This window comes from Epinephelus fuscoguttatus, linkage group LG19 (genome assembly GCF_011397635.1).
Source record: "Epinephelus fuscoguttatus linkage group LG19, E.fuscoguttatus.final_Chr_v1".
Lineage (NCBI taxonomy): Eukaryota > Metazoa > Chordata > Actinopteri > Perciformes > Serranidae > Epinephelus > Epinephelus fuscoguttatus.
In genome coordinates, this window is record NC_064770.1 from 8,580,643 (window position 1) to 8,597,422 (window position 16,780).

The 16,780-nt window shown below is 38.2% G+C and overlaps 1 protein-coding gene across 2 annotated transcripts; it reads left to right on the top strand.

The window, feature by feature from the left end:
• Positions 1–217: 217 nt before the first annotated feature.
• Positions 218–15,983, top strand: spns1 (spinster homolog 1 (Drosophila)). 2 transcript variants are annotated; one of them, XM_049561560.1, is made up of 13 exons: positions 218–449; positions 6,064–6,279; positions 7,210–7,275; positions 9,076–9,212; positions 9,339–9,490; positions 10,157–10,223; positions 10,494–10,636; positions 12,210–12,362; positions 12,500–12,689; positions 12,817–12,882; positions 13,311–13,409; positions 14,500–14,668; positions 14,915–15,983. In XM_049561560.1, exons 2-13 carry the CDS (start codon positions 6,072–6,074, stop codon positions 14,983–14,985), a joined length of 1,521 nt encoding a protein of 506 aa, XP_049417517.1. In that variant the 5' UTR covers positions 218–449; positions 6,064–6,071; the 3' UTR covers positions 14,986–15,983. The 2 variants fall into 2 exon arrangements, with proteins under 2 accessions (XP_049417517.1, XP_049417518.1); XM_049561561.1 differs by having other exon boundaries at positions 6,067–6,279.
• Positions 15,984–16,780: the final 797 nt, after the last annotated feature.

Sequence of the window (16,780 nt, forward strand, 5' to 3'; positions counted from 1 at the left end):
TGCTTGTTTTGTCAAACCACAGTCAATAACCTAAAGATATTAAAGCAGCTATAATTTTTAAGGAATAATCAAAAATGGTTGCCAATTAATTTTCTGTTGATCAGTCAATCAACTGACAGATCTTGCAGCCCAACATATGAAGTTATTACTGCTGATACAGCAACATGTGTCATGTGACTTGCTGTTATGGAGGTCATGTGACCTGCGGAGCGGCAGTTCGGTCAGATCCAATATGGCGGCGTTGCAGAATTGTCATCACTGAGGTGTCCTGAAGTAAATATTGAGTTTTATTTAAATGTCATTCAAGACACGGTGTTCACGGGAGGACTTTTTATTGTAAACCATCAGTATGGGTTCTGCATAGCATTCACAGCTCTGTGTGAGTGAGAAAGTACCTGGAGCGGCGGCAGAAAGAAGAAAGAAGCGTCAGCCCTGACTCATCCTCCCAGGTAAACAACACAAACAACAGGCGAACAGCCGCTTGAGTGTTTACAGCAACTGGCTTAACACTAGTTAGCTGCACTGTGAACCTTCGTGTGGACAATAAAATTAACCCAATTTGTTTTGTTTCAAAAACTGCGATTTTCTTATTGCATCACATTCAGTTTTTATGGACGTATTTTCTATCATTCTTCGAAGGAGTTTCAGATGACATCGGTGTGGCTAATAAGCACTGTTGGATATGTGTAAACGAAACATTGAGATAAATGTCACACCTAAAACTCTTAAAAGTAAGGTGTGGTTTGTTGGAAGGTTGGACACATAAAACTTAGGGAATCCTGAATGGAGTCTGGCATGGCATCCCCCTGCCCAACTTTGCCTAAGTTGCATTGTGGCCAAGCGAGGTGCTTAAAACTGGCACAGTGTGCTGTTTTCTGCGTGCATTTCTTTTGAAATACACTTTTGGTGGATTATATTTCGTCTGTCGAGTTCATCAGAGGGTCTGTTAAATATCTTGCGTCATATCGCGATAGATACACAGTGACGTTTGGTTGTAAAGAGGTACAACACTACCAGCAATCTGAATTGAGTTTGGAGTACTATGCTCTCTGTGCTAGTTTAATTCATTTTGAATCATCTAATATATCAGCCGAATTTATCATAAGACCCCATAAAATGTCCCAAACAATTTCTCAGCTGTCACAAAGTGACGTTTCATTAGTTGCAAAGCCAGATACATAAAACTAACAAAATTGTGAATGTAGCCTGGGGTGCTATTCTGTCTGTGGTATTTCTTTTGATTTACCTAACATATCTGCTGATTCATCAGAAGACCCATTTAAATGCCCCATGTTATACCTCAGGGATCAAAACATAATGTTAGGTTTGTTAACAAAGCGAGGTACATAAACCTGGCAGGAGTGGAGTTTGGAGTAGTGTCCTACACCTGGGTTTGCTGATGGTAGTTTTATCAGTTACATCTTATTATTTACATGTGTACACCGTGTAAACATTTAAATGTCAGTCTGGGACAGCAGTAGTGTGGATTAGTGAGGCTCATATCTTGTACTCATAGCTCTTTGATAAATGAGACGTGTTTGCAAATGAGGCAAAGGTCAACACAACTGGTTGGCCACTCTTTACATGCGGTGCACTCCTACAGTGTCGCCGTCTGTCCCTGTTTTTTTAAAAATCTATTAATTTTTTAATTGAGTAATTTTTTTTTGCAAGTCACATGGAAACATCAGAACAAGTGACCAACAAATACAAGGGACCAGCATGAAAACAAACAACAGGGGAACTGTCCTTTTTAAGTAGTCATTGGCCAAGTCCAAGAAGAATAGAGCAATAATATAATATAATCATGTCATGACAAGCTTTTCAGGACGTATATTGCTATTACTTATTGGTTAAAATCTTTACAGCTCTCTTAAATTTGTCTGATTGTAAGGGATGGACATGAATTTAGTTTTTTTAAATAATTATTACAACATCGATACAGGGCCAGCAATGATTGATTTGTGACTAATATAAACCAATTGATTGATTATTTGGTCAATAAAATGTCACAAAACAGTGACAAATAGTAGAGTCCATCACGGTGATGTCATCAGATGTGTTGTTTTGTCTGACCAGTAGTCCAAAACCCAAATATGTGCAGTTTAGTATCATAGAAAACAAAGACAGCCATCGAATCTTTAAAGAACTGGAACAACAGAATCCTTCATGTTTTTGCTTTAAAATGACTTGAACAAATCAATGATCTTAGCTAGCGCTGCTGATTTAATTTTCTTTAAATGAATTATTCCAGTTGTTGCAACAGAACAAATGCACAGTAGTATAACCAAGTGTTAATTTGAGGTGTAACTTTGAAAAACAATGCAAACATGAAACAAATATGACTTTAAAGGGAAATGGCAAATGGGCAATGGTGCAATAACTTCCACATATAAGTGACCTATAAATATTCTCTACTTTATATAGTATTTAAGAAATTAAATTATTACATGCTGAACAAGAAAAAATAACCAGCAACAATTCTGTGGCCGCAGTTTTTCCAAAGTGATGATTTTCTGTTCATTTATGTCATTTTAAATGGAATAATTTTATTTAATTTTTTAGTTTTGTTTCCACTGGTAAGAAAAAACAAGTCATTTGCAGATGTCACTTTGGGCATTTTTCACAATTTCCTATGTCTTACTGACCAAATGATTAATCGAGAAAATCGTTGTCAGATTTTCTTGTTTGTTGCAGCTGTGCGTTGTTTCATATGTCTTGCACAGGAAACATGTCAGATCCAGTTCACAGTGAGTTGCTATACAGAGTAAGAACAAGACCGCTTAAACTAAATCATTGTCAGCTGATGAAGTCAGGATATCAGCTACTTTCTCCACAACAGAAGCATCCTCGGTTACACACACAGCATCTGAGAGGAAAATGAAATGTAGGCTACATTTTATCAATGCTTTAAAGAACAACCAGGAGGGAATGTGCTGTTATTGTGCGTGCTGAATTTGTAACTATGCAAATATCTCCAACAGGAAAACTAATGTGTGTGCACTGTAGAAAAGGTCTGAGAATTTTTCTGCACGAGGATGCACTAATTGTTGACCACATCAGCATGTCTTAGTCATGAGTTCCTCGACAGAAATGATTGTTCCATGTTGGAATCACATTGGATCACATGACTGTAGTTTCATTATGTCATGTCACACCGGCTTCTCCTTTCTCTGCCTCTTCCTCTTCTTCAGCTCAGGGTCTTCAGCTCAGTGCAGCTTCATAGCAGCAACAGAAGCTTTTATGTTTTTCTCTTTCAGACAGTGAAGTTGTTTTTAAGGCCACCTGCATCAGTTTTGTCTCAAATAATACACGGAATCTTATATTTACTCAAGTTCTGTCATTTTTAACCAGTTAGCTTAATTTAGCTTAGCTTAGCATAAAGACTGAATATAAGGGGGGGGGGAGGGGGCAGCTAGCCTGGCTGTTGTTAAAGCTGCCAGTAAATGAGCAGAAACTCCAGGAAGTCTCTTTGATTGTTTGTAACACCGATATCACAGAGACTAAATCTCTGTTAAATCTGTTCATCTGTAATGAAATATTCATGCCCTGTTACCTTCAGTATGTGAAGAGATCTTCATTTTTCTTGCATGCCTCCATGGATAATAGCAAACATATTGACATATTGACTGGTTGGGGACCATGTTTAACAGCAAATAATATAATAAAACATCCGTTTACAAACTCTCATACAACTCATGCAGTATAATCTAAGTCTCATCTGTCCAGTCATATGCTTGGTACTTCCCAAACACATGCATTTTTACTAAAAAAAAATACACCTTACATTCTTAACTAAACCAAAAGTGAAACTTCTCTTTGCTCTCTTCAAAGCCAGACTCTAATACTAAGGTTTTTTAGTCATTGCGTGCGTTTGGGAAGTACTGAACATACATCTGCATAAATGAGACTTGGATTATACTGTTTCTGTTAAACGTGGTCCCCAGTCATTTATAAATCATTATGTTTGTAGTTTTTCGTGGAGGCATGCAAGAAAAACAAAGTTTTCTTCTCAAATTTGAGGTAACTCAACATGATAAACTGTTTTACAAATGGTTAATTTTGTGGCTGGAGCAGTCCTTCAAGAATAGTTTTGAGGTACTTGTACTTCACTTCAGTGTTTCCACTTAATGCAGCTTTATACTTTGACTCCACCACATTTATCTGACAGCTGCAGTTACTATGAAATGTGATCATCATATTAAATATGCTTGTTATAGATGAAATAAACAGTTGAGCTATACCACTACAACATGCAGATGCTACTTAGATGGTAGTGAAACAGAATAGTAATGATATGAATAATGAATATATAAGAGTATTTGTACAATGTGGTTATGATACTGGAGATACTGGAAAAGTTGAGTACTTCTCCCACTACTGGATATAGTATCTCTGTCTGAGGAAGTAATAATGAACTTTAAGGGAACGGTCTGTCTCTGTTGATAAGCTTTAAATGTACTTTTATTTAATATTGCAAGACAGTACACCACAAACAGTTCTACTTTTAAAGGCACTGTTTTATGATTGGCCTCCCATTTTAATTTTCATGCAAGTATCTTGCATGACCTACTGCTTCAGTTGTACAGTAAGGCTGTACTGGAACCAGATCAAACTGTGGTAAACAGGATTTTCCAGTGTAGCTGCTGCCACTGTTTAGACTGCTACTTCAGGTCAAACATTTCATCACACCATACAAGTCACTGTTGTTCTGTGTTGTACTTTTGAAATCATTTATAGTTGTTGTGAACAATTTCAATCCTCGTCTTTGATGATGATTTTTTAAAAATGTGTTTGAGCCTACCTATTGCCCTAAAGATTTATAGATTGTCTACATGACTCAGTGTTTCACTTTTTTCCCGTTTCTAGTTTTTGATTTGTTGTAATAGCACACAGTAAGTTTCTCTCTTTATGTTGATAAAGGTTGGTGAGCTATAAAGATATGAGAGCCAGTGATGGAGTCTATAAAACTCTTATTTTTTTTAAAAAAAAAAAAAAAAAAAGGATGTAGGGCACAGATTCATACAAACAAAGTAGTGATTTCTGTCCCAACTTCACTGACTTCCAGGTGCATGGAGAAGGAAAAATGTCTGAAGAGGTCAAAACTCCAGCAACACTAAAAGTAAAAGTAAGAGCAAAGTAAGAGCAACTTCATTGTGAGACCAGAGCATATAAATGAGATGGGGAAGTGCTGCTGGAGTTTTTACCGTGTCAGATTTGTAAAACAACCGTGTACAAGGTTCTGTTTATAAATCTCTTTAATCACTCCTTTTCTTATCAATACCTCCGTCACTTTCATCACTCTGAAGATCTGTCAGTGAAAAGAATGGCACAGGAACAGTGTGATTTTACTGGTTGTGTTGCATCAGTGAGGTTCAGTCATACGTGTCCAATATGCACTGATGTGGTTATGTATTGTACAGCTGCAGCATCATTGATCCAAATCACTGTCAGTCAGCATTATTATTAGTAATATAAAGGGAATAAATGTGCGTCTGTTAATATTTTAGAGATAGCTTTATAGAAAGTGGTAACCCAGAAACAAATTGTGTCTTAATATTAAATATTTTTCTGTCACCACCATATGATCCCATCCTCAGATCTCTCTAGAGAACCATGTGGTTTTTTTATTAGATAATAGACAGGAAATAAATTTGCAGCTACAATGGATAAATCATTTCAGTAATTTCTTTAAGCTAGTATGCCAATACTTTCCTTGTTCAGCTTCTTAAATGTGAAGATTCACTGTTTTTCTTTGTGACAGATGAATCAAAACAAGATGTTGGTTTTGTCCTCAACATTTTTCACTATTTTCTGACATTTATGCACTAAACAGTAAACGGGAAAAATAAAAAGCAGCGTAGTCCTTGATAAAGTTAATTTCTAGCTGTAGTTATGTAGAGGTGTACTTATGTTCTATGTGTGTCTGATATGTTGTATTTGATAAATATATTGTGCAATAAACCAATAAAACCAAATGAATGACACATTTATGGACTGTCTGTCAACATTTCACTGAATAATAATTATGATGAACTAATCATCTTCACTGATCTCCCTCCTCAGCAGCAGCCATGTCTCTGGGCGAGCCCACATCGGATTCTGCGCCATTCTTCTCAGATGACAGTGAGGCGGAGGGTCCAGAGGAGCAGGGCGGGGCTGCGGCTCAGCGGCCCCAGGAGGAGCCGGCCAGCGGGGTGTCTAGCGTCCGAGCGCTGCTGACCGTCTTCATCCTCTGCTACATCAACCTGCTCAACTACATGGACAGGTTCACTGTGGCAGGTACAGTACACCTCCTGCTGCACCGTCACAGCCAATCAAAGGATTGTACCCTGATCACTGGTTTCCTGAAATATTAGTAAATATTAGAGATGTTTATTCCAGCAGACAATATAAGATGTTTTTATGCAATAACATCTTTAGGCAAGACTGATTTAAGAAGCTATATTTAACAGAAAATGTTTTATCTTAGAGTCATCTCCTGATAATTTACTGGAGAGAAAAAAAATGATAATAAGTGATGATATAAAGAAAGAAGCAAGAAATTTCCCTGAGAGTAATGCTAAATTTAAACCTCCAAAAATATTAACTAATCATTCATTTACTATTAAAAACTTAATTATTCTAAAATGTTAAATGGTGGGCTTGCCTTTGGACATACTGGACTTTAACAATTTCGGCCAATAACTGCGCATCAACTAAAGACTGGAAATTAATTTTAACAGTGACTATATTTTCCATATACGTTGTACCAAATACTTGGAAGTAAAAGTTTTTTTTAGGAAAGTTGGAATTTATTCATAAATTTTCCAGAAATTGGGAGCCTGGTAAAATAAAAGCCATTTTATTGGACCAATAAGCAGAATAAACAGACTCATTTGAATATGCAATAAATCATACTTGATAGAAGTTTAAATGTTTTTGTTCAACAGGTGAAAAGATTTGTCTTTAAATGCTCCGTCATTCAAGGGTTAGATGCTTAAAGTTATGATGGCGGCACTAATGATTATTTTTGTCAGCGAATTATCACAGTTTCTTTAGTTTAAGCTGACACTTTTAGATGTTTTGTTTTGTCTGACTAAACAATATTTAGTTTACTGAAACAAAATACACATTTTTTGTTAAATATGACAACAAATCGATCATTAAAATGATTAGTTGTTTTACTGTTGCGTGAGAAGAAAAATAAAACCACTGTGTTGACTCCACCAGGTGTTCTCCCCGACATTGAGCAGTATTTTGGGATTAATGATGAGAAGTCGGGCTTGCTCCAGACAGGTAAGAAGTCAATGAAAACAATGCTAAAAGGTGTTTAAGATCCATCACATCGCTGAAACACCATGCAGAAATGACCTCAGGTCCGCACTGTAAAGATTATATGTTGTTGTATATCATAAAACAACTTCTTTAAATCAGTGACAGGATGTCGACAAAAGAGCATTAATAGTCTCTGTGAGGAACTGTTTTTGTTTTTGTTTTTTTTTCTCAAATATAGATAGAGGAGTTGTTGTTCAAACAAATACTTATCAGATAATCAGAATAAACAAAGTTTTATATTTATTTATTCACAGTTCTGTTTTCTTTTCTTTTTTTAAAGATTATTTTTGGCTTTTTGCCTTTAATGAACAGAACAGAGTGAAACGGGGAGAGAGAGAGAGTGGGGGTTGACATGCAGCAAAGGGTTGCAAGCCGGAGTCGAACCTGCGACCGCTGCAGTGAGGCATCACCTCTATACATGGGGCACCGGCACTATCCACTACGCTACCGACGCCCCACACAGTTCTGTTTTCAAAGTTAATTGATATCAAAATGTCACAGTAGACTCCAGGGAAGTAACGATTTTAAAATTATCTGAAAACTTCGAAAATATTTTTGCACCACATTCACTTTGAAGTGTTGTAGATTTGTTTTTATGCCTCTGCACAGGTGATAGCCGTGGCCTGAAGCATTATGTTTTCAAATTGTCTGTTTGTCCATACGTACGTACATACATGTGGACAGTCGGACAGACAGACGTCCTATTCTTGTGACCACGACCACTGATTAGACTTTGGTGGTCAAAGGTCAAGTGACACTGTGACCTTGCATCCATTTCTTTTCCTTGTTCCATTTCATGAATGGGAATTTCCTCAGATTTGACAGAAACATCCACTTGTGCTCAAGAATTAATTGTATGAATTTAGTGATTGAAGGTCATAGGTCAAGGTCACTGTGACCTCACAAAACATGTATTGGGCCATAACTCAAGAATTCATACAGTAATTATGACAAAATTCAACACAAATGTCTAACAGGATAAAATAATGAAGTGATGACATTTTATATCCAAAAGGTCAAAGCTCAACTTCACTGTGATGTCACAATGTTCTACAAAAGCATTATACTTAACTCAGCCTCATATCTCAAAAACAGAACAGGAGACATTTGGTCAGATACTGAATTGGTGACACTAATCTTGGGTGTCCACTTTGAAACAGTGCTGATTGTACAGATCTTCTGTGCTGCTGGGAGGAAGATGTGTGTGTGAAGCACCACCAAGTGGTAATGCTAGATGTTTCTGAGACTGTAAGTGAGTTTAACACAGGATTTTACCATCTCTATAATAAGTAACAATACAAAATCTGCTCTAAATACCAGTGGTGAGCAAGTATTTACATCCTTTACTTCAGTAAAAGTGCTGATACCAAACTGTAAAAGTACTCTCTGACAAGTAAAAGTCCTGCATTGAAAATGGAACTTCAGTAAAAGCATGTAAGTATGATCAGGAAAATGTACCTAAAGTATTAAAAGTAAAAAAATAAATAAATAAATTAAAAAAAAAATCCTCTGTGATTGGACGTTGATGAATCCACTTATCGGTTCAGCTGTACTTGTATAAACTGTCTGGGTTTTGTGTGTAACATCTTGATTTGTAAAATAACTGGACTGTCAGATATATTTGATATTTATAATATTTCCCTCTTAGATGGAGTAGATTAGAAGTGAAAAGTACTTGTACTTAACTTCAGTACAGTGATTGAGTAAATGTACTCAGTTACTTTCATTCCTGAGAGTGCTCGCCTTTTTGTTTCCTTCCAGTTTTTATCTGCAGTTACATGTTCTTGGCTCCGGTCTTTGGATACCTGGGCGACAGGTACAACAGGAAGATCATCATGAGTGTTGGCATCACATTCTGGTCTTTGGTGACTCTTGCCAGCTCCTACACCCCCAAAGAAGTAAGTTCTTCTTCTTCTTGATTTCCTCCTGCATGATGACATAAATACTGAACCACATTGACGCCAAAACAGTTTTTGCTTTAATTTGATTGTTGAAATCCTCCTCCCTTGCTTCCCATTTTGCAGCATTTCTGGGCCCTGCTGTTGACCCGAGGCCTGGTTGGAGTCGGCGAGGCCAGTTACTCGACCATCGCTCCCACCATCATTGCTGACCTCTACGTGAAGGGAAAGAGGACAAATATGCTCTCCATTTTTTATTTCGCCATCCCTGTCGGCAGGTGGGTTTAATACACAGGGCATCCTTTGGGTCTGACAGATTTATTTATTTTATATTGTCCTCTGTGGAGTCTGGAGGGTGCTGATGGAAGGATTATAGCCCTTTGAAAACTCTTAACTTTTGTTTTTGTTATTCCTTTTCCATATTGTGATTGCTCTGATTTAACTAACCTGTCTTCATTATCTAAGAAAGGAGGAGCTGAAGAGCTTTCAGCGGGTTTTGGCCTGTTATTGTGAGACTCCATTTGAAAATAAAAATTGCTGACTTCAACATATAAAGACGGAAGAAGGAAATGAAATAATTAATTTTGAAAATTAAATTACTTAACATTGCATTATTATTGCATTAAATGCAGTTTTAATTTCATAATTCAAGCTAACTTTTTTTGGATGTTAAAAGTCTGGTGACACACTTCAGGATCCACATGTTTGTAGCTTATAAATGCTGCTGAGGGTCAGACAGCCATTGTTAAATTATGTTAAATTATTCCTGTTAACATTATTTTGCCTGCCTTCTGTTAACTTTGGTAGCTCCTCACTAAAGTAAAATTGACGTACAATCAAAGAGCGTAAATGTGCACTTGAACACGATTTATCTTTTTATTTATTAATGTCAAACATTAACTGTTTCATCTGACCTTCTTGTCGATATCTTTTCTTCCTGTCAGTGGTCTCGGATACATCGTGGGATCACAAGTCGGTAACTTAGCGAAGGACTGGCACTGGGCTCTGCGGGTAAGTCTGACAGTTTTTATTATGCCTCCGACGTGCTGGCGACACCTGTGGCCAGAGACATTGTGTTTTCAGGTCGTCCGTCCCATTCTCAAGAATGGCTGACAGACATGGATGTAAACTGTAACTATAACTTGACTGGTTTTTGGAGGCGTACAACCATGAGGTGGTAATTTTAGTTTTTCCTGATGTAAGCTGACATGCTGGTGTTGTTGTTTGTGCCCAGGTTGTGTTCTACCTGTACGCTCCTCTCACATTGTCCCCCGTCCTCAGGTGACTCCAGGGTTGGGACTGATTGCGGTGCTGCTGCTGCTGTTCGTGGTCCAGGAGCCTAAAAGAGGAGCCGTTGAAGCTCGGCCGGAGCATCACCTGCACCAGACCAGCTGGCTGACTGACCTGAAGGCCTTGAGCAAGAAGTAGGCTCAATAGCACACACTTCTGCTATCATTCATTTGGTCAACTGCAAATTTGGTTAAAAAAAAATTGCGCCAATAGAATACAAAATCATATATGTGGGTGCTGCAGCATTAGTGCATCTTGTGGCCTCATTGTAGTTTTAAAACTTATTTAGAAATGGTAGGGTCTTATTATTTTAGTGGCAGCTTGGAGGCTACAGGGTACGTACATAGTGACATAATATGCCTACATCAGCTTCCACATGAGATGTGTACATAATTAAAGTCATATATACAGTTTAGTATGATAGATTGATACACATACAAAACTTCAATGACAATGTACTCATAAATGAACCTGAGCATCCTGCATTTATTCTTCCTTTCATATAAACTGTGCTCAGTCTTAGTTACTGCTCTTTTCCCCTCAGTTTTTATAGTGGAACTAACACCCAGCTAAACCAAGAGCAGTCTGATCCAATAAATCCTCCCGTCATGAAGGTTATGATGTTCAGTTTGTGTTGACGCTGTTTCACAGAGGGGTTGATTCAACAGTGTGATCATTATGCCTCCATGCTGGCAATAGCCATAGCCAGAGGCTGTTTTCGGGCTGTTCATCTGTACATCTGTCTGTACGTATGTCCCATTCTTGTGAACGCAATATCTCAAGAATGCCTTGAGGGAATTTCTTCAAATTTGGCACAAATTTTCACTTGGACTCAAAGATCAAGGTTACAATGACCTTGTCTGTCTCCTTCTTGTGAATGTGATATCTTAAGAATACCTTGAGGGAATACCTTGATGTCAGGAGCAGAAGAGGAGACATTTAAACAGACACTGAATTGGTGACACTAATCTTGGGTGTCCACTTTGTAACTGTGCTGATTGTATAGATCTTCTGTGTGAAGCATCCATGTTTTCACAGACATCGATGTAAACTGTAAGAGAAACTTGACTGGTGCGTAGAGGCATGCCACCGCGGGGCAGTAATTGTAGTTTTTAAGGATGTAATTTGTGGTGCAGCTGAACTGAGAGGTGTCTGTATCAGTGAGTGTAAACACCTCTGCCTGTTTCACCAAATTCATAACCTGAGATCTTTTCATCTTCTTGCTTATTTTGACGCATTTCACGAATCAGAGCAATACTTGTGTGCTAGCATGCAAGAGGATTTTTGTAAAGCGTGACGCTGCCTTCGTTTGCAATCTGCAGTGCTTTGCACATTTCTTCTGTGAAATGGTGCTTTGTGGCTCTTTCTGTAAGCCATCCTGTCATGTCTGAGTCACCGTGGAACATCTGCATCATGGAAACCTACATTTGACTGACAGAAAGTCATTTAACAGATACACAGAACAACAATGTGACGTGTTTTATGTCTGAAAAGATCTTCAGATTAATGAACTAACTTTACATAATATATAAAACATCCTGTCAGAAACAGTCAAGTCTCCTTATATGGTTTTTTGTTTTCATGCATGTTGCAGCACTAAAATGTTTATGCTTTGTGTTTGTTGATGGAGTTTAGCCGCATAATGACCTAAGATTGTCTCACAGTTTGAGTTGTTCACCTTCTGATCCGTCTCTGTTTCCTCTGCAGCTACAGCTTTGTGTTGTCCACCTTCGGCTTCACAGCAGTGGCGTTTGTCACCGGCTCTCTGGCTCTTTGGGCTCCTACATTCCTCTTCAGAGCGGCCGTCTTCAACGGAGAGAGATCTCCCTGTGTGGAGGGAAACTGTGCCTCCTCCGACAGGTAACATGCTGTTACACCCTGAAACAGTCGCACCTTGTCATTATGTTTTCACATAGATCTCTGCTGGAGAGGAACAGATTTGTGTGGGGGTTTGACAGAAGGAGCAGCACCCTGACGCTGTGTTTCTCTTCTGACAGTTTGATTTTTGGGACCATCACCGTCGTCACAGGTGTGCTGGGCGTGGCCAGTGGCGTGCAGGTCAGTCGGTATCTGAGGACGAGGAACCCCAGGGCTGACCCGCTGGTGTGTGCCGCCGGTCTGCTCCTCTCAGCACCTTTCCTCTACCTGGCCATCGTCTTTGCTCAGGCCAGCACCATCGCCACATACGTGAGTCCTCCTCAAGTCTTATTTTCATCACGTGCAGTAAATAGATCATGTAAGAGATGATCTGTGGTCTTTACACACATGCTTAGTTACTTTCTGCCACTGATAATCATGATGTCTGTCCCCTCAGGTCTTCATCTTCCTCGGGGAGACCTTCCTGTCCATGAACTGGGCCATCGTGGCTGATATTCTTCTGGTGAGAACTTGTCTCCTTTTTCCACTAGAGTTTGTTCACTCTGTTGACCTACAACAGTATTATCACATGACTCTCTTGGCAGCACTTGCTAGAACATCTTAGTTATTAATTACGTAGTGTGATATAGTGGTGTTAAAATTAATTATCTGACAGTAATTTTTTCTTCTTAATAGTTAAATTTTAAGGCAGTTTTAAGCTTTCCTTCCTTCCTCTCCTTCCTCATCTCATGAAAAGTCACATTTCATTACACTGTTAGGGCCACAAATTATTTTCTCTAATCATTTACTTCTTTATACATATTTAATGAGCACTGTTGGAGGTAGCCTGAGATCTGAGATTTGCGTTGCCAATAAATGTTTTCCTGTAATTGTTGTGTATGTGACAAAATAACTTGCTCCTTGTTCTCATTGTCTTTGTCTGTATTTCAGTACGTTGTCGTTCCCACTCGTCGCTCCACAGCAGAAGCTCTGCAGATCGTCATCTCACATCTACTGGGAGATGCAGGAAGTCCATACCTGATAGGAGTGGTACATTGCTGCACACACACACACATGCACACAAACACACACACAAAACAACATGGTTAAACAATATATGACAACATAGCTTGACATTTTATGCCTTTATAGAGAGATGCATCAAAGTTAATTTGAGGATAAACCCCTTGAGATGCACCATCTGGTTTTCCTCAGGCACAGAAACATGGAAATTAACAGATACTTTGACAAAAACTAAACACGTATGTCTTTTGTCCAACCAGCAGCCTAAATCTATTACTAATACATTACAGTTATTACATTACTGAAAGGAAAAGCAGCAAATCTTCACACTAGTGATGCTGAACCATGAAATGTCTTTACATGAAGAGTCCAATTTATTTTGTGTCACCGACTCATTAATTAATGGACTAATTGTTTAATCTGTACATGTGTAAACTGTTGGGTAGTTCAGTTTATAACAAAACATCATATTTTATAAACTCTTCATATGTTTAATGTTTGAAGTGTTTATTTGTACAATGACTAAAGCTGTCAGATGTATAGAAAATGGCATGAAAAGAAAAAGTACCTTAAATTTGTACTTCAGTATAGTACTTGAATGCAGCGGTGGAAGTAATGGAGTATAATACTCAAATAAAAGTCCTGCATTAAAAATCTTACTTACTTACTTACTTACTTACTAACACAAGGAAGCACTCATTATGGCGAATGGCCTATTCAGAATATGATGCATTATGTTATTGGATTATAATTAGTGATTCATTAATGTGTTCATCACTTTAATGTTGCAGATGGTTTAACTACTTTATATACTGCTGGGTTGTTAAATCTAAAATAATACATCATCATTATTAGGTTATGTTGTATTGATAATCTGAATCTGCAAAGAGTCTAAAGTTATCAGGTAAATGTCGTGCAGTAAAATAAACAATATTTCCCTCTGTGATAAAGTGGAGCAGAAGTATGCAGTAGCATTAAATGGAAATACCTCAGACTTGTATTTAAGTACATTATTTGAGTAAATGTGCTTAGTTACTTCCCACCAGCTTGAGTGTATGCTGCAGCAGGTTTCAGTCCTCTCACTGTCGTTAAATCTGCCTTCCTCCGTGTCTCTCAGGTGTCAGACTCTCTGAGAAAGAGAGACTCGTTCCTCTGGCAGTTCCGCTCTCTGCAGCTCTCTCTGCTGCTCTGTGCCTTCGTGTCCGTTATAGGTGGGGGTTTCTTCCTTGCCACCGCCCTCTTCATCGAAAACGACCGGAACCGTGCTGAGAACTACGTCCCCACAGGTGAGACAAACCCGGCGTTCCCATATATAACTGATGTTGTTGAAATCTCATGTAATGTTACATATATGACAACTAGCTCCATAATATCAGATTGGTACTCAGCATCAGCAGATGTTCTGACTTTGAGTGAAAGCAGAGCATCTCTCATACTGATGATGTTGATGATGATGATGATGATGATGATGATGTGTTTTCAGTGGTGCAGAAGCAGAATAAAAACAACTTGTCTTTTCTTTCTGTTAACAGATGATGAGCCGATTGTTGTACCTAAGAGCGGGCGATCTACCAGAGTCCCAGTCTCCAGTGTTCTGATCTGATGACAGAAACCTGTCAGCCTGGTCCAACACACACCTATGGTTATTATATTTAATGTTTTAGGACCGCACACGAATTGGACTATCTGCCATGCAGAAAAGTTTTATGATATGTTTATTTTTAAATTCTTGACATTATACTTTTTTATAATTTTACCATGCCCAGGAACACGCCATCATATTTGGGAGAACTTTTTTGCATTTTAGTCTCCTGATGTTATTTTTTGAAAACCAAGTTTGTTGAAAATGTTTTGCGAGTGGACATGATACTGAGAGACTCTCTGAGGAAACACGACAGAGCCTGCTTTGTGGGTTTTATTTGACACGTGTGGACTGGAGCCAAACGACCTGATCATCAACTGATTGATACCTTTCTTTCCTTCGGTGTGACACGAAACCAGCTGAAAACATAAAGACAGTATGATTGATATTCTCTGTAACCCCAACCAAAAAACAGGCTGCATTGTGCTCCTCAAGTTATTTTATATACAACAGAAGCTTTATTAATCAGTTCATAACTGTATTTGTATATGTTTGAACTAGTTTTAATTATGACACTAATATTCTTACAGTTGTCCAACAACCAGAAAATGTCAGAGTCCATTTTTATTCATCTCTTAATCTTTTGCAGACATTATTGCTGTTTTTAAATCCTGTTGCTTTAGTTTTAAAGGTGCCCAGTGTTTGAGGGAGTGCTGTTTAAAAAGCTGGGGGTTTTTATTTTAACTTTTGTTTCAGGCAGGTTTCTGGTTTTCTTTGCATCAGCTTGGAGCTCAGTCTAGTTAGCGAGCTTCACCAAGTCGACCGAGGTGAGAAACTAGTGTGACGGTTTGTCTCAGCAGGTAGAGCACGCTCTGCAGAACATACTGTTTTATTTAACACGGGGGGAAGGGGGGGGGGCAGTTTTAAATGGATGTTAATTATCAGAGTTGTTTGTTAACCTCAAATTATTTTAGCAAATCTTTTTTGTGAACTTATTAAACAAGAATTAACTTATCAAATGTTTGTGTTCTTGTACTGATGGAAATGTGTTATTAACAAGAAGATTAATTGAAAATAATTTATTTTCTTATTCTTATTATTTTTATTTTTGTATTCAGTGCAAAGCTGAAGAAGATGGCGCAGCTATATTTTATGAAAAGAACAGTTTAACTCTTTGGGAAATACACTTCACATTTGTCTTGCTGAGAGTCTAATGTTCAGATGGATATTACTCTCATACACACAGAGAGACTTTTAGCTTAGCATGAAGATTGTAAATGGGGGGAAACAGCTTGCCTGGCTCTGTCCAGAGATAACAAACTCAGCCTAGCAGTCCCTGTAAAGCTCAATGATTAACATGTTATATCTCATGTAGTTTTTGTACAGATGAAGCAAAGTGCAAATGCAACAATTCACCATAATGTTCCGGACTATTTCTTTGCTCTGACGAGTTGCCAAACAACCAGCAAGGGAGTTGCTGTGCCAACCAAGAACTACACTGTCTGAAATCACTCCCTATTTATAATGTAGTGCACTTGTTGCTTGACTCTCACTGATGATGCAGGAATGATAAATAAGTGTCAAAAATCTCAGTTTACTGTTCACCATTACGTAAACTGTCAAGTGTGAATTATAAAGGGAGCAGTGACTGAATGATGTCAGACAAAAAAATAGGAAACTGAAGTGGAAAAATTAGAAAGTAAGCTTCAGATATATGATGAACATCATCCATTTATTCATTTTCTGCCTCTTCTCCTGAGGTCTACTTGTGGTGACAGCAGGCTAAGCAAAGTAGTTAAGACGCACCAGCAATGTT

Bases quoted from the DNA above. Each gene is read 5' to 3' on its own strand.
- spns1 (XM_049561560.1), top strand. From the start codon at position 6,072: ATGTCTCTGGGCGAGCCCACATCGGATTCTGCGCCATTCTTCTCAGAT. The intron at 10,224-10,493 runs GTAAGTCTGACA...CCCCGTCCTCAG, and splicing joins ACTGGCACTGGGCTCTGCGG to GTGACTCCAGGGTTGGGACT. The intron at 13,410-14,499 runs GTACATTGCTGC...CGTGTCTCTCAG, and splicing joins GTCCATACCTGATAGGAGTG to GTGTCAGACTCTCTGAGAAA.